The following is a 22,005-nucleotide window of genomic DNA, read 5'->3' as shown; positions in this document are numbered from 1 at the left end:
TGCCCATGTTAGAGACCAGAAAACCCAAAAGCTTGCCAGCTGGCACTCCAAAAACACACTTTGTCGGGTTAAGCATCATCTTGTAGACCCGGAGATTATCAAAGGTTTCCTTCAGATCATCTATCAAGGTCTCCTTCTCTCTGGACTTCACCACAATGTCATCCACATAAGCATGAACGTTGCGCCCAATCTGATTGTGGAGACAGTTCTGCACACATCGCTGATAAATCGCCTGGGCACTCTTAAGCCCAAAAGGCATAGACACATAACAGAAGGCTCCAAACGGAGTGATGAAAGCCGTCTTCTCCTGGTCCTTAACTGCCATTTTGATCTGATGATATCCCGAGTAAGCATCCAAAAAGCTTAAACGCTCGCAACCCGCCGTAGCATCAATGATTTGATCAATACGGGGAAGAGCAAAAGGATCGGCCGGACAAGCCTTGTTTAAGTCCATGTGATCCACACACATACGCCAGGTACCGTTCTTTTTGAGCACCAGTACTGGGTTAGCCAACCACTCTGGGTGAAAAACTTCAACAATAAACCCGGCCGCCAAGAGCCGGGCCACCTCCTCACCAATAGCTTTACGCCTCTCCTCATTAAACCGCCAAAGAAACTGCTTGACTGGCTTAAATTTTGGATCAATATTAAGAGTGTGCTCAGCGAGTTCTCTCGGTACACCCGGCATGTCAGAAGGTTTCCATGCAAAGATGTCCCGGTTCTCACGGATGAACTCGATGAGCGCGCTTTCCTATTTGGGATCCAGATTGGCACTGATGCTGAACTGCTTAGACGAATCGCCTGGAACAAAATCAACAAGCTTGGTTTCATCAGCCGACTTAAATTTCATCACTGGCCCATGTTCTGTGGTTGGCTTTGCCAAAGACGTCATGTCTGCCGGGTCAACATTGTCTTTGTAGAACTTCAACTCCTCTCTTGCGCAAACAGATTCAGCATAAGCAGCATCACCTTCTTCACATTCCAAGGCTATCTTTCGACTCCCATGCACTGTGATGGTGCCCTTATGACCCGGCATTTTGAGCTGCAGGTAAACATAACACGGTCGCGCCATGAACTTTGCATAAGCCGGCTGTCCAAACAATGCGTGGTATGGGCTACGGATTTTGACTACCTCAAAGGTTAACTTCTCAGCTCTGGAATCATGCTCATCGCTAAAGGCTACTTCCAGCTCAATCTTACCTACTGGGTACGCCGACTTACCGGGCACCACTCCATGAAAAACAGTGTTGGATGTCTTAAGCTGTTTATCAGTCAATCCCATGCGACGAAAGGTCTCATAATAGAGGATGTTGATGCTGCTGCCCCCATCCATGAGCACCTTTGTGAATTTGTATCCGCCAACTTGAGGTGCCACCACTAAGGCCAAATGACCCGGATTGTCAACCCGGGGAGGGTGATCCTCCCTACTCCATATAATAGGCTGCTCAGACCATCTCAGATAACGAGGGACTGCCGGCTCAACGGCGTTTACAGCCCTCTTATGAAGCTTCTGATCCCGTTTGCATAAACTGGTGGTAAACACATGATACTGCCCACTATTCAGCTGCTTCGGGTTACTCTGATACCCGGATTGCTGCTGTTGGTGACCTCCTTGGCCGGATTGTTGATTATAACTACCTTGATTACCTTGAGGGCCCTGGCCATGAAAGCCGCCACCACCTGAGCCGCCGCCCGGGCCATGAAAACCGCCACCACCTGAACCACCTCCCGGTCCGTGATGGCCGTCGAACATGTTAGAATTCTTGAAAGCCTTCATGATCGTACAGTCTTTCCATAGATGAGTAGCTGGCTTCTCCCGAATGTCGTGCCTTGGACAGGACTCATTTAGCAACTGCTCAAGGGTAGGACCTGACCCGCCAGACCGAGGAGGTGGCCTCCCCTTACGTCGTTGATTATTACCCTGTGTATTAGCCACAAACTCCGAGCTACCGTCAGCCTTTCGTTTATTATTACCTCCTTGATTCGCCGGGTTATGCTGAAGACCCTTAGCGCTGCCGTTCTTCTTTCCCTTCCCTGTCTTCTCTTCGTCAGACGCGGGATCCTTGGTACTACCAGAGTCGGCGTATTTGACTAGAGCCGCCATCAGCTGGCCCATGTCATTGCAATCGCGCTTGAGCCGCCCCAGCTTCTGTTTCAGAGGTTCAAAATGGCAATTTTTCTCCAACATTAAGACTGCTGAGCCGGCATCCATCTTATCAGATGAATGTATTATTTCCTTCACCCGGCGCACCCAATGGGTCGTAGACTCACCTTCCTCTTGCTTGCAATTAGTCAAATCCACAATTGGCATAGGCTGCTTGCATGTGTCCTTGAAGTTCTGAATAAACCGGGCCTTTAACTCGGCCCAGGACCCAATGGAATTAGGTGGCAGCCCCTTTAACCAAGTGCGGGCTGTTCCATCCAGCATCATAGTGAAGTACTTGGCCATTGCTGCGTCACTGACCTCTAACAGTTTCATGGCCATCTCATAGCTTTCAATCCACGCCCCAGGCTGCAAGTCAGCTGTGTAATTTGGCACCTTCCGAGGTCCCTTGAAATCCTTGGGTAAACGTTCATTACGTAGAGCCGGCACCAAACAAGGAACACCGCCACTTCTTGTGGCCACGCCTGCCTCAATAGAAGTCGTCGGATAAGCCGGGAAGGTTTGGTGAGCCGCCTGCTAAGCCGCCTGCTCCATCGCCTGCTGAGCCGCTCGCTCAGCCCCTTGGCGTACCCTATCCTGATTAGCCAAGTTAGGGGCTCCATCTCGCGCCGGGTCTCGCCCACCCGGCTGATCACGACGCCGGACGTTGCTTGAAACTGCCATAGAGTCCATATGCCTGATGTAACTCGGGCTCCGGCTTGGACGAGGGGTCGAATGAATCATGTCTCGACTGTAAGAGTATGCTTCCTGCTGTACCAGAGCCGTCTGAAGAAGTACTCTGACCCTTCGTGTTTCAACCGCCGTCGGAGAGTCGCCCTCCACCGGGAGAGCCGCCAATCGCGCCACCGCAGCGATCATGTTCTCCAGCGGGTTAGAATAATGATCCGGTGGCGTTGGCACATACTGAGGTGGAGCAGTGTTCACTCGGGGAGGTTCCGTTACCCGTGGTTGAACCGGCGCCCCAGCTCCGGGCGTCGCAACCGGATTTACCTCTGGCGGATTACTGGGACCTGCACCGGGTGTGCGGAAGAGATTTCTAGGATCGTAAATCAAACGCAGACGGGTTTGAGACTTCTGGTGCCTTCTCCTCATGACCTCATTTGATGCGTTTAGATCCATCGTAAGCTGGAACGCTTCTGATTGAAGCTGCTGGGCTCGAGCATCCAAAGCCGCCCACTCCGTAGCCAATCTGGTGCCCTCAGCTGCTAAGTTTTCCTTGGCTTGTGCTATCTCCTCACGTAACCGAACCACCTCTGCATCATGCTCAGCCTGATCCGCCGGATTAACTGTGGCGGTTAACAAGGTTGTTAGTCTATCCGTGAGATCAATCAGCACCTGAGCCGGCGGGCGCACAGGGCCTCCTGCCCCGGCTGCCGCTGACCCGGAGGTTATTGCTGCCGAAGCCGTAGAGTTTTGACCTGGTTGAGTGTCGGCCATGAAGATCCCTACTCTGCTCGGCAGCTCAAAGGGGTCCGGAATACTGCTGCCATCGGAACAGCCCCCAAGCCCGCCGTCTTGTAGTTGATACAATGAATCCATCTCTCCCATGGACGACTCGCCGTCAGAATAGATGGTCGTCTCACCGCCAGACATGGATCCTTCAGGAAGTTCCCCTCCATGGATGCATCCCACGAAGGCACGCTTCATGGCGGGCGGAGCCTGGGCGGGTCTCGCACGCTGAGCCGTCTCGACGATGTCGGTGCAGAAGTCCGGCTCAGGGCCCGGCTCGCCGATCCGGCCGATGAAGACGTGAATTCCACCGAAGGGGACCCGGTACACGTACTCGATTGAGCCGGCGTTGGGGCCCCAGCCTGCGTCGTCGATGTAGAGCTTGCCGCGACGACTCTTGGTCATCTGGCCCACAGCGTATCCCTTGAGCCCTTCGAAGCTGCCCTTCAAGAACTCAAATCCACCGTGCGTTGGCCCCACGGTGGGCGCCAACTGTCGTGGAATTGTCACGGCAGATGTCCTAGTGAAAGGACTTAGTCGTGGAGCCATCGCAACTAGGAAGCAAGAAGGGGTTAATCGGGACAAAGGACACGAGGTTTATACTGGTTCGGCCCCTTGCGGTGAAGGTAAAAGCCTACAATCCAGTTTTGAGTGGGATTATGTATGTCTCGATAACCAGGGAGCGAATCCGCTTGACCTAGCTCTCGATTTGATGTTACTTGCCCTAAGCCGCCGCTGGGTCGTCCCCTTATATACATGGGTTGACGCCCGGCGGCCTACAGAGTCCCGGCCGGCTCATAAACAGTGTCCGGCTCGGTGACTAGTTAATCTTGCCTTATAATACAAGTCATACCATTATGGTGGTTTATCACTACGGGCCTTGAATCGCCCTTGGGCTTTGGGCCCTTAACTGAACCGCCATCTTCAAGCTTGGTCTTGGGCTTCGAGAGTCTTCGTTGGTATAACCCGGCCCCTCCTGGGCGGGTCATACCTAATAATTATATCCCCAACAGGGAACGAGGGTGTCGAGGATCACCGAGCGGTCGAGGGTCAGCAACTAGGGTAGAGGGACGAGGGTCTCTGAGGGGTCGAGGGTCGAGGATCGCCGAGGGGTCGAGAGGGGGACGTCGATCAACCCCCTCTCGCTCGACCAACTCTCGAGGACACCCAAACACTAGAAAAAAAACGTTGTCAATCTCCTACCCCCTCCCGCCCCTACCCGACAAACTCTCTCGAGTTTATAAGAGATTTATCAAGAATGCCCCCATTATGGTTGTGCATAATTTAGTTGATCCATATTTTTCCTTATCTCATCTACACTTCTATATGTGCACGTTCTCTTGTGTCAAAGTATTGAAGAAATCCATGGTTTCATAATTAGCCGGAAGTAACAGGCGCATGATGGTATGAAGCTCTCCAAAATTATTTTGGAACGGAGTCCTGATAGGATAATTTGCTTTTTGGTACGAAGTTCAGCAAAGGCCTTCCAAATAGCGATATTCAAAAGGCTCTTGCTGAACTTCGTACCAAAAAGCGAATTATCCTATCAAGACTCCGTTCCAAAATAACTTTGGAGAGCTTCATACCATCATGCGCCTGTTACTTCCGGCTAATGATGGAGCCATGGTTTTCTTGAATCCTTTGACACTAGACAACGTGACATATAGAAGGGTAGATGAGATCAGGAAAAATAGGGACCATTTTCTATACATCCAGAATGGCGCCATTTTGTTAAATCCCTTGTCAGTCCGGACGTCGGACATTCATGAGAGAGGCGGTCCTGCCCAAACCCAAGAAGCGTTACCGAGGCCACCCCAAACCCTAGAAGCATCGAGGCCACCCCAAACCCTAGAAGCGTTGCCGAGGCCACCCAAATTTACCAAGTTAAAAGAGCGTTGTCGTCGAGGCCACACCAAACCCTAGAAGCGTTGTCGAGGCCACCCCAAACTGTAGAAGCGTCGAGGCCACTAATTAATATTCCTTGTTGTGATTAGCTAGCTAGGTCTACGTTTGCCACTAATATATCCATCTCTCATGTTTGTATATTAATTGCCATGTTGAAATATTTGCAGAAACTATGGAGCAAAGAGACTTGGAAATAGAACAGTTGTTGGGGGGCATAATCCTCGGCGGAGGTGATGTCTTGTCGTATCTCAACGACGCCGATGGTCTGGAAGGAGAGGGTGAAGCAGGCTCCGGTGATCGAACAATGGAGGAGGAAGGACATGACCATGATGGCTCTGGTGACCGAACGAAGGAGGGAGCTGTTGCAAAGTCCGGCGAGGTATATATATATATTAATTAAGCCCGTGCTGACTAGCTAATTGATGCATTAATTGTTTTGGTATGTACATATATTAACTCTTCTTCCTTCTTTTATAGCCCTCCAAATCGAGCCAAACGTCGGTAACGAGACGAGGCCCGAAGAAAAGGTTGCGCCAGGATGAAAGGTTCACGATCACAGCAATCTCGGACAATGGCCAACCGATTGAACCCATGCGGACCAAGGAAGCATTTTATGCTTAATGCGGGGCTATTGTTAGGGACATGATCCCGATCAGCATCCAGCAATGGAATAAGCCTAAGAACAAACACCCTCAAGTTCCTTATGTCAACGATAGACAGAAAGATGATCTTTGGACCTCGTTGAAGGAAAATTTCACCCTACCGCCAGAGGAGGACCCGAATAAGCCAGTTATAGAGCCACTGGTCAAGGCTCATGCTCTTAAGAAGGTGGTAGATCTATTCAGGAGGTGGAAGAATGAGTTGAAATCAACGTATGTCGACAAAGGGAAGACTCCAGAATTCACCGGCCGATTTGAGAAGATAAGAGATCACTGGCCCGCATTTTTGGCCTACAAGACATCGGAGAAGAGTAAGAAGATGTCAGAGACAAACAAGGTAAATGCTGCAAAGAAGCTGTATCACCATCGCGCGGGGTCAGCTGGCTACCTCAAAGCCCCGCCATTGTGGGACAAAGCTGAGAATGACCTGATTGCTAAAGGGGTCGAACCAGAGACATTGAACTGGCCAGACCGTTCAAGGACTTGGTTCTTCGGGGTTGGGGGAACCTTGGACCCTGAAACAGGGAAGTGCGTTTGGACGGACGAGCAACTAGCAATACCCGTCAAGAAGCTTCAGAAGTGCATCGCCGCAGCGCAGCAAGGGACGTTCGTTCCCGACAGAGAGAACGACGAGTTGACAGAGGCCCTCGGGAATCCTGAGCACCCTGGACGAACACGAGGCACGCTAGGCTCCTTTGCGTGGAAGGTTGGGTTTCCCGACGCAGGCGGTTAAAAAAACCCAGGAGAGGAAGAGGAAACTGGAGATCAGCGAAGTGCAGAAGTTGAATGCAAGAGTACAAAAGCTAGAGGAACAAGTTGAGAGCCAGCGAGCTGCCGGAGCTACCCCAGAAGCTACCCCGCCATCTCAGTGGAGAAGCAGTGTGGCTTCCACCGAGCTCGTTCAGCGGCCTGACTTCATGGCTCCTAGCTACCCCGTGGATGCTATCACGGAGGCTCAACATTGCCAGCTTATGACGCAATGGCAGAACCTCAAAGTCAAGGCGGCTGTCGGCTCTGTTGCACCTCCTCAACCCGACGGAACTTTTCACTTCCGTCCGATTCCACATGGCTATGCGGTCGTGATGGTGGATGAAGTAACAGAGGGATTTGAGGAGCTCGAGCTTGACCACCCTACAGGTGAAGGGGAGACTCAGCTGGATCTTGCTCTGAAGACTCCATGTCTATGGCGGAAGGAGCACATCAAGCTTTCGAACTGGACGCCTCCTCCTCCGGCGAGTCAGGGCACTCTTCCTCCTCCTGCTGCTCCTGATTAGGGCACTCCACCTCCTTCTCCGGCTGCTCCGGCGCGTGAGGACGGCACTCTGCCTCCTTCTCTGCCTACTCCGGCGCGTCCGAGCAGCCCGCCTCCTCCTCCGCCTCGTCAGCAATGGCGAAAGACAGACGCCGTCGCTCCGGTTGCTCCGGCGCGTCGGAGCACTCCGCCTCCTTCTACTACTCGTCAGCAGCAACGGAAGAGAGACGCCGCCACTCCGGCGTCTAGCAGTACATCCAGATGCGGGAGGCAATACAGATACGGTCCATCTCTCAAGCCTCTAGATAAGTTACCATACGAGATGACCGTGGAGGAAAACGCGAAGATCTGTGAAGCCCAAGTGAGGGACTTCTTTGAAATGCGAAGATCTATGAAACATCCACCTCCGGAGGAGAAGATAGATCCGGTGAAATTGAAGCGCATTATCGATGCCCTGAAGCGACCACCACCGCCTCCGCCGGATGACAACCATGTCCGTTGTCTTAAAAAGACATTGGAAGATGCGCGCCGGTCAGGAACTACTTCAAGTGACAAAAGGTTAGAAGAACGAAGAAGTGGGAAAAAATTCCCCAGCTCGGCGAACAGGCGAACCAATCATGCCCCCCGCTCAAGGTGTCTAGCTATATCGTCGCAAATCTGCCGGGGATGGTGCCCGGTACCAATCCTGGTGATTACCTGGGCGACGATGTACATTTTGATACAATGGAGGTGGACAAATTCAGAAACCAGTACAGGAAGCCTCTCGTAAAAGATGGAAGTCCTCCTCTAACAACGATGATGCGAAGATTCCATCAATGGTACATGAAAACCTGCAGCGAGTCTGGGAAGGATGCTTTGACGATGAGAATTAAAAATGACCACGACTTCATTGGACAAGATCTGATAACTGTTGATTTTGACGAGTTTTTCCAGTTCTACAATCAAAAGCCCTCGACAAATCACTCGTGGCTTGCTACTGTATGTAAGTACTACTTTCTGTAATTAAGTCTCTATATATAGCTCAGCTCTTTCATTGCATGTATATATAATTATCCTCACAATATTATGTAGATTGAAGATCGTCGAATGGAGAAAAGCACAAATCTATGACATTGGGTTCATTAACCCAAATGTCATACATGAATTTACGGTTAAACACAATGTCTCAAAAACCGAGGACAACTTGCTACAATCGTTGCTCAAAAATCAAAGCAAAGATAAAATACTCTTTCCTTACACCTTCAAGTGAGTGTTACTGTCTTGTGCACATTCGGTTTCCCTTATTACTCGAGGTTATAGTAATGTAACTGATGAGTTATGCATGTGTGCGCAGGTTCCACTTTATTCTCCTAGAGATTAAGCTTGAGCGGGGAGAAGTAACCGTCTTAGACTCCAGACGAAAAGATCCCGAGGAGTATGCGGACATGACTTGAATGCTCGAGAAGTAAGTTCAATCGATCATTATCGCACCATATCGGCAACTTTGTTCATTTCCTGATATCAAGTAATTATTTTCTTTGTCTCGCAGGGTTTGAAAAGAGTTCACCACAATTTTTCCGGGACTGCCGACCGAGCTGCGATTTAAACACCCGAAGTAAGTACTACTACCTAGTTTCGTGCATCTCCCATTGATTCTAGGTAGTTTCATCAATACCATTTAGCATGCTTTCTTATCAGTTTGATTGACCTCTATTTCTCGTAAAGTGCTTGGGACAGGAAGCCGGGAATGATTTCTATGGATACTACGTTTGCGAGTTCATCTACAACGCGACGGCCTCTAATAAGCGGGGCTACTCTGAAAAACAATATGAAGTGCGTAAGCAAAAATATTCACAATTTTATTTTATTATCATCATTTGTGTTGAGTTTCATTCATACACATGTATTGACCCTCTTCTTCAATTTAGATCTAGCAGATGCGGGATGAACTCCTACCACATGATCGCATAAAAGCAATTCAAGAGGAATTGGCGGGATTCTTTCTTGACCACGTCATCAATGAGAAGGGAGAATACCATGTGGCACTTGACTTCAGATGTTAGGGATTGTAAGAGGTCTTATATTGTATATATGTAGCTAGTAGCGTCGGATAGATATACGAAAACTTGTTGTTCGACCAATCTCTCGAAGGAGGAGGTCGATCACTTCTCTCTGTATATGTTCATGACGATCTTGTGTTCTTGATGGTTTCCTTCATTTGCTTACTAGCTAGCGTGTTGCGAGTTCTCTCTATACGTATAGTACGTAGCGTCGACCAAGCACGGAGATAAGAGAGGTCACTTCTCTCTATTAGCTAGCTAACACAATATATGAAACCCCTAAATATTAACCCTCCAAACCCCCCCCCCCCTCTTTCAAAAAAAAACAAAAACCCCAGCTCCTGAGTTGCTGACGCGTGGATGCTTTTTGGTCCCGGTTGGTGTTACCAACCAGGACCAAAGGCCCTCCTGCCTGGGCTCGCCGGAGCGGCCACGTGGAGCCCCACCTGTCCTGGTTCGTAAGCGAACCGGGACTAAAGGTCATGGGCTTTAGTCCCGACCCTTTAGTCCCGGTTCCAGAACCGGGACAAATGGGCCTCTGGAACCGGGACAAATGGGCCTTTTTCTACTAGGGTCATGTCCTTGCCATGCCGCTGTTGAACTTATCTGAAATATACTAGGTAAAAGTATTAGTCAAACAATATGTATGTTCACATTAATTACCAAAACCACCAAGGTAGCAAATGTGCTTTCAACTTCCACCTAAGGAAATTTGATTACCCCATACTTTCACTTGTCGAACTTATTACTCTTGGGTGTTTGGGCACCTTAGAAGAAAGAGGTCACCTCGGAGCCACATTCCATGGTGAAGCTCTATGGTGGTACTGGATCCTCCAATTAAGTTATGGAAAGAGCCCCAACCTTGTTTGTAAAGGTTCCGGTTGCTGCCTTCCAAGGGCACCGCTAGTGGATTCACGGCACCTTGCATTGTGCGAGGGCGTGAGGAGAATAGGGTGAGTCCTTGGGACGCTTGGGGAGCATCGAGCCTACACACCCCTCCAAACGGAGACGTACCTCCCACAAAGGAGGAAATTCGTAAACACATCCTCGTCTCCACTTGCGGTTATTTCGGTCCTTTACTTTGTGCAAGTTTATATCTCTTATTTAATCTTGCTTGCACTTGTTACTTGTATTGCTTGTCATATAGGTTGTCCACCGATACGTCTTCAAAGTATCTATAATTTTTAATTATTTCATGCTATTATATTATCAATCTTGGATGCGTATATGCATTTATATGCTATTTTATATCATTCTTTGAGACAACCCTATTAACCCAGTGCCCAGTGTCTTCCTGTTTTTTGCTTGTTTTTTGCTTTTCGGAAAATCAGTAACAAATGAAGTCTAAACACGATGAAACTTTACGGTGATTTTTTCTGGCCTGGAAGGGACCCTAGATGCTTCGGGAGGAGGCCAGAAGAGCTACGAAAGAGTCACAAGCTCACAAGGCGCGCCCTTGAGCTCATGGGCCCCACCTAACTCCGTTTGACCTAATTCCAAGACTATAAATTCACAAATATCCCCAAATCAACAGAGAGCCACCTGAAACATTTTTCCGCCACCACAAGTTTCTGTTCTTCCGTGATCCCATCTGGAGGCCTTTTCCGGTACTCTACCGGAGGGGGAACCGATCACGGAGAGCTTCTACATCGTCCTTGCTGCCTTCCGATGATGCGTGAATAGTTTACCACAGACCTATGGGTCCATAGCTAGTAGCTAGATGAGTTCTTTTCTCTCTTTGATCTTCAATACCATGTTCTCCTCAATCTTCTTGAAATTCTATCTGATGTAATCTTCTGCGGTGTGTTTGTTGGGATCCGATGAATTGTGGGTTTATAAACAGATTATTCATTGAAACTAATTAAGTTTTTTCTAAATTTTATTATGCATGATTGTTATAACTAGGATAACTTGGCTCAGCCATGACAGAAGTAACAAGGCATGAAAACTATCTAAACAGTCTTACGTGTCTGTCAACCACATTTTCTGCTGAAATTAAGTTTGAAATGAACCGGGTGGTTGTGAAGCAGCCAGCATCGTTCGCCTCCACAAAACCCAATCACAAACACACTGGAGACCGGACATGGACGCTATGGTGTCGCCTAGCATCACGTGCATGCAATGTTAGGCATGGCGTTGCTGTTGGAGTGCCCTCAACCACCTCCGTCTCCTCCCCTCTGGAATAGACGCAACAGCAGAACAAATTATTGAGAGGTAGGCACGCCCCACAGGCCGGCCACAGTGCGCCAGCACCACTTGAACCTGAAGCAGAGGCCACACTGCAAGCGCCACTCGAAGCAGGGACGATGAAGCCGCAGACGCAGCTCCTCCTCTTGGCCTACATCGCCGCGGCGCTGGTCATGAGCGGCGGCGTCCTCGCCGGCGCCGGCACCCATGCGGCGATGCCGGTGCGTACCGTCGAGGAAGACGAAGTGGGCTTCACGGAGCGTGAGGAGGAGGCGGCGTACCCACAGAGGAGGGTGCTTGCTTACAGCCCAACTTCCATCGGCTACGGAGGGCTGGAGGCGAACAAGGCGGCGTGCTACGGCTCCTGCCCCGGCCGGGGGCAGCCCTACACCGGCCGCGGCTGCAAGGCCATCTTCGGCTGCCGCGGGCGTTGATTATCTCATCTCATCTGGAAGGTACTGCCATTCCTGTTTGCTTCATGGCAGGAACAAGGGCCCTTCTTCCACTGACCCCAGAAAGCTGTGGGGAGATAAAAACAATTGTGGTTACTGTGTAAGCTCAAGTAGTTTTACATGCATGTATTTGTGTTCTTGTATGTAATCCTTGGTTCCTTGTGTGTACAATAATGTGTGTTTGGATGAATTCAAGCATACATACGATTCAGAAAAATGGTTGCGTTATCAGTTTCCATGAAGAAAGGATAAACAGCTGCAACAAGAGAAAAATGTTTAGTGGAATATGATCGATTAGTCAAAGGATACGGAAGATGTAATCTGCTCGGCTTCTAAAACTGACTCATCCTGTACCAATATTATTCAAACGCCATGTGCGTGAGTTTATGTTTTTTTTTTCAAGAAATTCCGTGAGTTCATGTTATTTCGATAATTCTTGTACACTTCATAAACATAATGCTAGATAATTTTAACACCAAACAAACAAACTCGATAAAATTATACTACTAGTGAGCTGACCACGATTAGAAAGTACTCCCTCTGTAAACTAATATAAGATCTTTTAGATCACTAGTAACAGGCAGTAATTCAAGTATCAAAATGGCAAAATTATTTAGATATACTCATTCACAAGAGATCTGCATAAAAGCTAGCTAGGAGTGCAGATTGGCCTGGTGCGATTTTGTCTCAACATATAAAAAGAAAGGAAAAGAACACTTGGTATTTTGAGGATAGGAGGTCAGTTTAATGCATGAAGACTTTAAATCATCAGGGTAAGAAGCAGAATAATCACAGGATACGTATTGCGGCAATCTCAACGTTACAACAATTTTCTTAGGATGGGCATACACACAAAAGGATGTTTTTGCAGGAAACCGTAGAATTGCAATATTTTGGAAGCACCTCGTCCTTTTTACCTTTGTGGAGTGCTTCCCTTTGACCGATGTTTTTGCTCTTCCTCCAGTAAACTCACCAGCCTTTTGTTTGCTTCGTCGAGAGTTCTGTTCTCCTTGAATAAGAATAGCGACTTAAACCTTGAATGAGAAATGCAAGAAACTTCAGGCCATTAGTACTACGTACATCAGTGCAGCAGAAACTGAAGTTCACTGAGAAGATGATAAGTTGTGGGTGGAAGACATGGCTGCAAGGACAAGAGAGCTTCAATAACATCTTGCCTCCTCCTCTGCTGTGTTTCTACTGGGTACTGGCCTTCAGTATCTCCTTGTCCCTCTGCATAGCTTGCAATTCATTATTCAGAGCAGTAAGCTGCACATGGAGAATAGCACAGGTAAGATGAATGTTGGAGGATCAGATTAAACAGCACCACATAAATAGGTGGACAACCACTGCAATAGTAATTTCAAACACTCACGACACGAGCATATATCAGCTGGGAACTAGGTGAGTAGACGAGGACAAAAAGGTTTCTTGCAAACAGAATGTTCAATGAATCTTACTCCCTCCGTTCCAAAATAGATGACCCAATTTTGTACTAAAGTTAGTACAAAGTTGGGTCATTTATTTTGGAACGGAGGGAGTATATAATACTGACGCAAACCTACACATGCCAATAGAACTGATAGACCTCAGCAGAAACTGAAGTTCACTGAGAAGATGATAAGTTGTGGGTGGAAGACATGGCTGCAAGGACAAGAGTGCTTCAATAACATCTTGCCTCCTCCTCTGCTGTGTTTCTACCGGGTACTGGCCTTCAGTATCTCCTTGTCCCTCTGCATAGCTTGCAATTCATTATTCAAAGCAGTAAGCTGCACATGGAGAATAGCACAGGTAAGATGAATGTTGGAGGATCAGATTAAACAGCGCCACATAAATAGGTGGACAACCACTGCATTAGTAATTTCAAACACTCATGACACGAGCATATATCAGCTGGGAACTAGGTGAGTAGACGAGGACAAAAAGGTTTCTTGCAAACAGAATGTTCAATGAATCTTATATAATACTGACGCAAACCTACACATGCCAATAGAACTGATAGACCTCAGGATGGTGATGAGCCGTAGGGTGAGCGCGCGAGGCTGAATCGGTGAATCAATGCCGACATGCATGGACGTGGGATGGCACTGCGGGTAAATGACCAGAAAAACTCACCCTTGAGAATATTACAGCCGCCACCTCAGAATTTTTACATGCAATCCTAGCCATCCGCGATGCTATCGAACGGCCCAAAGCCACAAAGCCCAGAAAGCCAGCCTTACCAGGCATGAACTAAATCTTTAAATGATATGCTAATGTATCTTGAGGTTACAAGTAGGCACCATTGCAAGGATCTAAAAGATGTGATAAGTTTGTGGAGAAGTTAAGTTGAACAGAGATGCCGAAAAGAAGAGCAAATCATACACAATGGTATCGGTACATCACTATATGATTACCAGAGTGTAGACATCAATACATCATTACATATTTCTTCAGTAAGTTAGGAAAATTTCCATATTTAAATGATCCTGCGAGTCCAAAGTTCATTTGTAACAAGAGATGATAGAATTGCACAAATTTTAGAATTCGTAAAAGTGGTTTCGCACAGCGCATTCAGAACTTACAGGGAACATTATGGATACAGGAGAACCGGAAGAACAAATTCAACTAGCTCACTGTTAAAAACAGTTGCAGCTTTGAGCTAGTACTTCGCAGAAAGTTATGCAACTACAATATGAGGTCAAGTTGAAAGACATCTTACTCTGATAGATGGAAACCGTGAAGAGAGCTTCAGAAGAGCAACAGCCATGATAGGTTGAGTCATCATGTCTGCAGAGTAACGGTTAAGACCGAGCAACACAGCATCCTGAACTTCATATTTGTTACCTGGACATGTTGACATGTTTGGCAGGATGCCTGACAACAATACCATACAAAAGAAATACTACCAAATGAAATATTAGCCCTGCAAAAGTCCATGGTACTGGGAGCCGATGCCCCTCGGGGGCTGACCAAGCACCATTAGCACAACTGGAGCCTAACTGCCCCACATTGAGCCCAATAAACATTTTTTATGACCAAAACGAATGATTGTAAATTTCCATACTTGATTGCACCCACCTAACTAGTCGTTCTACCCACAGTGCATTTTATTCATCCTAATACAATTCTCTTGAACTAAAATGCCAATTAAATAAATGTTTTGCACAGTAATCCTGGAAACAATTTTTGAAAGTATAGTTCATGAAAGCAGAAAGGAGAATGACAACAATTGATGGTGGATCAGACTATAATGTGATTTGAATATGTGCTAGTTTTCGGAGTAGTTGAAACTTGAAATAGAGCAGTGCAAAATGAAAAACACCACCAGTCTTGCAACAGGCTAGTATATTTCAAAAATCACCAGTCTTAACCATGTCAGAGTGCACAAAAAATCGCTAATTACAGGATCCATGTAAGCACATGTGCTAGCTTTCCAGTGATATGGCAAAAAAATGTCCACTGCATGCACATTTCCCCCAGCAAAACAAAACATGCCCATCCCTCTTCATAAGGTAAAATTGTCCATCACATTCAATATCCCAATTCACAGCACCATGCAAGGTTCGACACCTAAAAATGTCTATTGACCATCCTCACTGCTCAGCACCATCTAGTATGCTCCTAACTTTGTCGATGGAGCTGCACACATTAACATACTATTAGACCGTTTACGTGCACAATGGAGGGGGTGAGGGAGATAATGAAAAGTGTAGACAGACCTTTTCGGCAGATTAGGTAAGAGACTCTGGACAGCATTCATCACAATGTCGCCTTTTTGGTTCTCCGCTTCAGGATCTATGGCAAATAAAAATCATTACCCAACATAGGGATTGAAAACTGAAAAGAGAAATAATAAATAGAAAAGTTCTACTGGTGGTTCACAATGTACCTTGAGGATCTTGAGAATTAGAACTGCCTCCAAGATAACATCCGGTAAGTTCATCAATCCCCTCGTCTTCAGTCAACATGTTTTTAAGAATGTGCCCAATAAGCTCATGTGCAATACTTGCAGTGTCATCACATAATGCAGAGAGATCTTCTGCAGAGCATCTAGTCATCTCCACATTGTCCTTCTCCGAACTAGGATCCATCGTACTGCCAGCAGCACCACTGTCTCCATAATGTCCAGCACCAGCAGTGTACTCAGAATCTTCAGTGCTATTGATCATGAAATTTGAACAGCAGCCCTCATCCATGTGCTGCTCAGAACGAATATCAAAGTAGTTGCTCGTGGTGAGTACAAAATCATTATCTTCACTGCACCTGTCACTCTCTAAGCTAACTTCGTCATCGCTCGAGTTTTCTTCAGTGGCACCACGTACCAAAGATCTGAGGCAACTGCTTAAATCCAAGACAGCATCTACTTCCACTTCCTTTCTCTCATCTGTGAGAATAGCTTGTTGACATTTAGGAGACATTTGAGCTAAGAAACCAATGGCACGTACTGCCAAATCTGGTAAATTACCATCATCACACTCAAACAAGCATTCTGTCAAGTACCTCCTCACAGCTGCTTTGAATGATGCCATCTTCACTTGAGAACCTTGGCCCATAATGCGACGCAGCAACTTCATATCATCAGTATCGACGTTTGGAAGTGACCATAGAGCATTCAGGATATCTTGCTGCGATGATATAGTCGCACGTGGAAAGGGAAAGAACTCTGACTGTGAAATATCCATGCTCTTTAGTGTGAGTTTCCGATATAGGTTCATCACTGACAATGCTTTTGCAAAGTTCTCTGGTAGATCATTGCCTTCCTGCAGCTTTGCTATCATATTTCCACATCTTTTCCTTATCAAATTAATAAGATGGCTTCTGCTGGAAGTTCGAGCTACATGCAGAAATTCTGGGGGGCATGATTTTCCTGAGAGCTTTCTATTGATTGCAATAGCAGCTTGCTGGGGAATTTCATCCAGCCCAGCTAAAGCTTGGTCAATAGATGACAGAAGCATTGGTGAAACAGGTGTTCTAAGACGGACAGAATTAGAACGGTAGCTGCATGGATTTGTTAAAATTTCAGACAATCGCATACCACTTTCACTGTCCAATTCAGCCAAGTATTTTGGAAGGTGGTCCTTCACGATTTTCATCATTGTAGGCCTAATCTTCCTGAAACTAATCCCATTGTGGGCGACAATATTAGCCACTGACTCAAGTGCTCCATTGCTTAATTTGCTGATTGTACAGTGCATGGTCTTCAAGCTTTCTGGACAGAGAGAGCCATCCTTCTGTTTTTGCAACTTAAAAAGCTCAAGACCATCCAGAACTACATGATGAATGTAACACTTGCTTTGCAAACCAAAACTTTCTTCGATGTTGCATCTTACTTTCTCGCTGGACACCTGGAATAGACATTTCTCGATAAGATGCCCAGTTACTGTCATGTTTATGCTACATGGATGTTACTCTCAAGGATCAAATCAAGTGATCAAAATAAAATTATTCACCAAAAAGAAGTGATTACTATGAAATTGATAGAGCTAGCAAGTATGGACTATCGATCAAGCAATAACAATGAGTTAGACCCTTTTTCCTAGATGTTATCTCATCTCAGACTATAATCAATCCGCTCCTTCCAATGAACCATGTTGTATATCCTTCCACAAGTGTAGTTATCTTGATGTAAGTTCATATGAAGCAACATATTTGATCACACAACATATTAAAACTGCTAAATGTTCTCTTATTATTGTACTAGAAATATAATTATCTGTCATTCATTGTTATATAAACCTAACGGATAAATAAGTAGCTACGCAAGCAACATTAATAAGGGGAGTAAAAACTGAAACTGAAAACCGTAAGCTGTAGGTTCTGTTAGAGTATGAATAACTTACTTCATCAGTCCTGACATCCGATTCAGCCAAGTAGCTGTAGAACAGAAATTTTTGTGGGGTGTTACTAAAATATTGATATGGGTAAAGTAATCTTATAAGTAGAGAAGACACGATAAATGGAAATCTGGTAGGTTTGCCATATTTTACAACCCAAGACCACATGGAGCTGAGGTAACTCGCTAAATCAGTGGATGTTGTTTTCAGATGAGAAACATGGGCCAGACTATGGGTCATTTTTGCGCATACATGAAGAATGAGTTTTGCTCTATCAAAGCTTTTGGCACAAACTCTTGAAACATGGAGCCATGGAGGTAACTCACTAAATCAGTGGATATTGTTTTCAAATGAGAAACGTGCAGCTATATCAGTTGTAATACCGCACTGCATCTGGTTTAGAGAAGGAAATAACTGGCACAGACAGTAGAATACTTACACGACTTTCAGAAACTTTGGTCGCTTAAGTTTGAAGGGGACACCTAATTCGGGATTCAGCGAGGCCAGCCATCTTCATGCATAGATAGATGAGAAAAATATGTAAGGTACGGTTAAGAGGCGGTGGGGGCATACATATAGAAGAGGAGAGCAAGCACTGCACAGACCTTCGCTTTTTCTTGATGAGACCTTGCTGCCGCAGAAAAAGAGAGCACAGCCTGTTACCATCCTTGAAAGAGAAGTCGGCCGCGTCCTCTGGGTAAAAACCACACAGAACAATAGTTTCAGCTGTATAACATAACAAGAGTATTTTCAGCCACATCAGACTGCAATACCCTAGGTTTATGTGAGCCAAGGGTGACAAATTGGTGTATGAAATAAGTTTCAGGTATTGCACAGTAGGCACTATAGCAAGTGGAGTAGTACTGTTGTGGCTTCAGAAGAATGAAGATGAGATGAAATCACCTTCCTGCGAAGAAAACATCTGGGTCCTTGACCTTCTGTATGCGGCCTGGAAAACACAGTAAGAATCATGGCATAAGCTTTCGGTAAGGAATTTAGGATGTTACTACGAACGAAAATAGATGATTTCAGACATCAGGAGGGGAAAATGAGAGACTGCGGCCTGCTAAGCTGTCCTTGGTCTTGTAACACAAATCGACTTTGACCCAGGTGGACAGATGGTCAGATGCCATGCGCGAGCTGTGCGCACGTACCACCCTAGTCACCAAATTACTTTCGACTCCAGCAATTGTATATAGAGTTTTTCTTTTTTGGGAGGGAGAGAGATAACAATTGCATATGGATTAACAGAGTTCATCAACAAGAAATCAAGTACAGTAATGTTGGAGCGCCAAACCTGCACCTAGTCACGCCGAGAGAGGACGAACTCCGCAGCCGCCGAAGTGTTCCGTCGCCGTTGCCCTAGGTCGAGGTCGGCCGCGGTGGCGGGGAAGCGAGGCAGAGAGCCGCCGGCGGCAGAGACCGCATAGGGAGGGGAAGAGAAGGGATTTTGAGGCGGCAGCGGCAGGGAAGCAGATGGCAGAGTGGCGGTAGCGGAGGACGGAGGAGCGGCAGCGGCGGCGGCGGCGTCAAGTAGAAAGACGAGCCCGACGATGTTCTGCGTTTTGTTTTACAAAGACTGCTGACGGAGTGATCTGATGCGTTCGTACTCCGCATCGGACGGCTTAGGACCTCAGATCACCATGAGCAGTCGTAGCTGTAGCCATGTAGGTCCCTTGATTTGGCAAAACAAGGCGATTTTAAGTTTATAATAATCAGTTTTTTTCAATACAAAAAAGGTTAACGACTCAATACAAAAACAGATTTCTTTGTGTTTTTAAGGAATGCAGTCTGTAGTAACTGAACTAGTTAATCAAAAAGCAATCGTGGTGGACATTACTTCAAACACCTTGTGTGCACCGTGGTGTGGGATCAGCAGCAACAAAACTTGATGCGTGGGCGCGGGCGTGTCCGGCGTGGGGAGGAAGACCGTTGATGCGTGGACTGACCTCCCTCCTCTCCGGTGCCTCTCTCCCCTTCACCGCACCGCCGCTGCAATCCACCTCGAGATTGGGAACGCAAGAAGAAGAAGCACATTCGTTGGAAGGCGATGGCTGCGGCGGCGACGACGGGCTACGATGGATGCTGCAGCGGCTCCGTGTGGAACGTCGGTGGCGGAGGAGGCTCCCGCGGCGTCGACGGCGGGGCGCCTGGGACGACGCGGTGTCGGCGAGGGCCTTCACGATCTTTCTGTTTTTTACTCTAATTGAAACGTACGATATCCACCGTTGTCATGCCCGTTTTGACCGTCGTGGCCCACCCAAAACCCTCCTCTCTCGCCTGCCTGCTTTCCCATCCAACGCCAGCTGCCCACAATGCCGATGTAGACGTCGATCCAGAGCGGACGCGACCTCTCACTGATAGGCTGGCATTGAAGCGGCGCGTCGGCGAGAGAGCGCCACCCGCTACACGTCGCCGCATACCTCCATTACCCCCGCGCGTGTACCGAGAAAACTACTTCGCCCACACGTCCGTTTGCTAGCCAACCGGCATTAAACACAACGTCGGTTCGCTCCTCGCGCCCGCCCGCTATTTAAATGAGGCCAGGCATCGGGTGAAGAATCGCATCACACCTCCGCTCTCCGTCTCCTCCTTGCACCATTTTCTCCAAACTCTCCATAGCATCCGACGAACAGGAAGAGGAGTTCTCCGACATAAAACTCGGCTGGGTGGCCTGCCGAGCCCGACGGATACGAGCCCGACAATTCTCTGCTCCACCTCCCTCGCCACTCTAGGTCGTCAGTACCATGGGTGAGGCTCCAAATCGGCGCGTACCGCAACAACTCGTCGCTCCAAGCCAGCTCACGGAGGAGGGGCGAGTTGCTACCGTTGACGAGGCCAGCTCCTCCACGCTTGCGACTGCGCCATCCGCCTTCAACGTACGCGGAACTGCACCCTACAAGCGGAGAAAAAAGCCAGCTTCGTAGAGATCGACGAGGCGGCGGGCAGAACGTCTGCGACCGCCGCCAACATCGAGGAAATGTAGAACATGGGAGGCCGTCACCACTTGGGTCCCAAGTAGACCATCGTTGACGCGTCGCTGGCACGCTCGTAGGCCACCGTCGTCATCCCCCCCCCCCCCCCGCGCGCCCCAAAAACCATCTTGGGCTCGTGCTTCATGGAAGCGGAGGCCACCCTTCTCGTCCAACTAAAGCATATCCCTCCAGTGCCACTCCGACGAGCGGCGCTGCCGAACAAAGAGAAGACGAAGGATATTCTTCCCCTCTCGGTGAAGCATATACCTTCGGGGCTCCCGGCAGTACGAGGAGCGGGTTGCCGAACATGGGGAAGACATGTCGTAGGAGCAGTGGTGGATTTAGAATTTGACCAACGCGAGGGCAACATTACAAAGGGTAGTAGTTTTTTTTAACACATTGCAAATAGTTAATAAAGTACTGAATATGCATATGAATGCACTAGTAAATAAAGTACTGAATATGCATATGAATGCACTAGTTCATCATCGTTGCCTCAGAAGTCTGGTCGCCACAGTGATTCTCTTGGGGTCGCCGCCCCGACATCCACCGCTCCGTCGCGCCCAGCGCAATCAACCGGCACCGCCTTCCGAGGCTGCCGCCCCGACATACCACCGCTCCCCTCGAGCAGCAACGCCGTGTTGGGGATCGTAGCAGAATTTTAAAATTTTCTACGCATCACCAAGATCCATCTATGGAGTATACTAGCAACGAGGGGAAAGGAGTGCATCTACATACCTTGTAGATCGCGAGCGGAAGCGTTCAAGTGAACGGGGTTGATGGAGTCGTACTCGCCGTGATCCAAATCACCGATGACTGAGTGCCGAACGGACGGCACCTCCGCGTTCAACACACGTACGGAGCAGCGACGTCTCCTCCTTCTTGATCCAGCAAGGGGGGAGGAGAGGCTGATGGAGATCCAGCAGCACGACGGCGTGGTGGTGGAAGTAACGGGGATCCCGGCAGGGCTTCGCCAAGCGCAAGCGGGAGGGAGAGGTGTTGCAGGGGGAGAGGGAGGCGCCAAGGGCTGTTGTAGTGCTGCCCTCCCTCCCCCCCCCCCACTATTTATAGGGGCCCTGGGGGGCGCCGGCCCCCTGGAGATCCCATCTG

General features: G+C 47.9%; 2 protein-coding genes and 1 long non-coding RNA gene across 6 annotated transcripts; 1 reads left to right on the top strand and 2 right to left on the bottom strand.

Moving 5' to 3' along the window:
• The first annotated feature begins 11,521 nt into the window (after window positions 1–11,521).
• Window positions 11,522–12,324, top strand: LOC109732051 (uncharacterized). Its single transcript, XM_040392828.3, has one exon. The coding sequence runs from the start codon at window positions 11,775–11,777 to the stop codon at window positions 12,087–12,089; it is 315 nt and encodes a 104-aa protein (XP_040248762.1). The 5' UTR covers window positions 11,522–11,774; the 3' UTR covers window positions 12,090–12,324.
• Window positions 12,325–13,024: 700 nt separating this feature from the next.
• LOC123494371 (uncharacterized) lies at window positions 13,025–13,932 on the bottom strand. Its single transcript, XR_006665585.2, has 3 exons — window positions 13,670–13,932; window positions 13,188–13,373; window positions 13,025–13,116 (listed from the first exon to the last, which is right to left on the bottom strand). It is a non-coding gene; the product is annotated as an uncharacterized lncRNA (long non-coding RNA).
• Window positions 13,933–15,416: 1,484 nt separating this feature from the next.
• Window positions 15,417–19,494, bottom strand: LOC109732049 (uncharacterized). 4 transcript variants are annotated; one of them, XM_020291237.4, is made up of 8 exons: window positions 19,224–19,494; window positions 18,824–18,869; window positions 18,526–18,613; window positions 18,360–18,431; window positions 17,927–17,960; window positions 15,976–17,431; window positions 15,806–15,881; window positions 15,417–15,725 (listed from the first exon to the last, which is right to left on the bottom strand). In XM_020291237.4, exons 2-8 carry the CDS (start codon window positions 18,840–18,842, stop codon window positions 15,680–15,682), a joined length of 1,791 nt encoding a protein of 596 aa, XP_020146826.1. In that variant the 5' UTR covers window positions 18,843–18,869; window positions 19,224–19,494; the 3' UTR covers window positions 15,417–15,679. The 4 variants fall into 4 exon arrangements, with proteins under 4 accessions (XP_020146826.1, XP_020146825.1, XP_020146827.1 ...); XM_020291236.4 differs by having other exon boundaries at window positions 18,526–18,646; window positions 19,218–19,473; XM_020291238.4 differs by having other exon boundaries at window positions 19,218–19,473.
• Between the last annotated feature and the right edge of the window lie 2,511 nt (window positions 19,495–22,005).

This window comes from Aegilops tauschii, chromosome 6, assembly GCF_002575655.3.
Source record: "Aegilops tauschii subsp. strangulata cultivar AL8/78 chromosome 6, Aet v6.0, whole genome shotgun sequence".
Taxonomy (NCBI): Eukaryota; Viridiplantae; Streptophyta; class Magnoliopsida; order Poales; family Poaceae; genus Aegilops; species Aegilops tauschii.
Note: the sequence above shows the minus strand (reverse complement) of the source record. Positions and strands in the feature narration are given on the sequence as shown.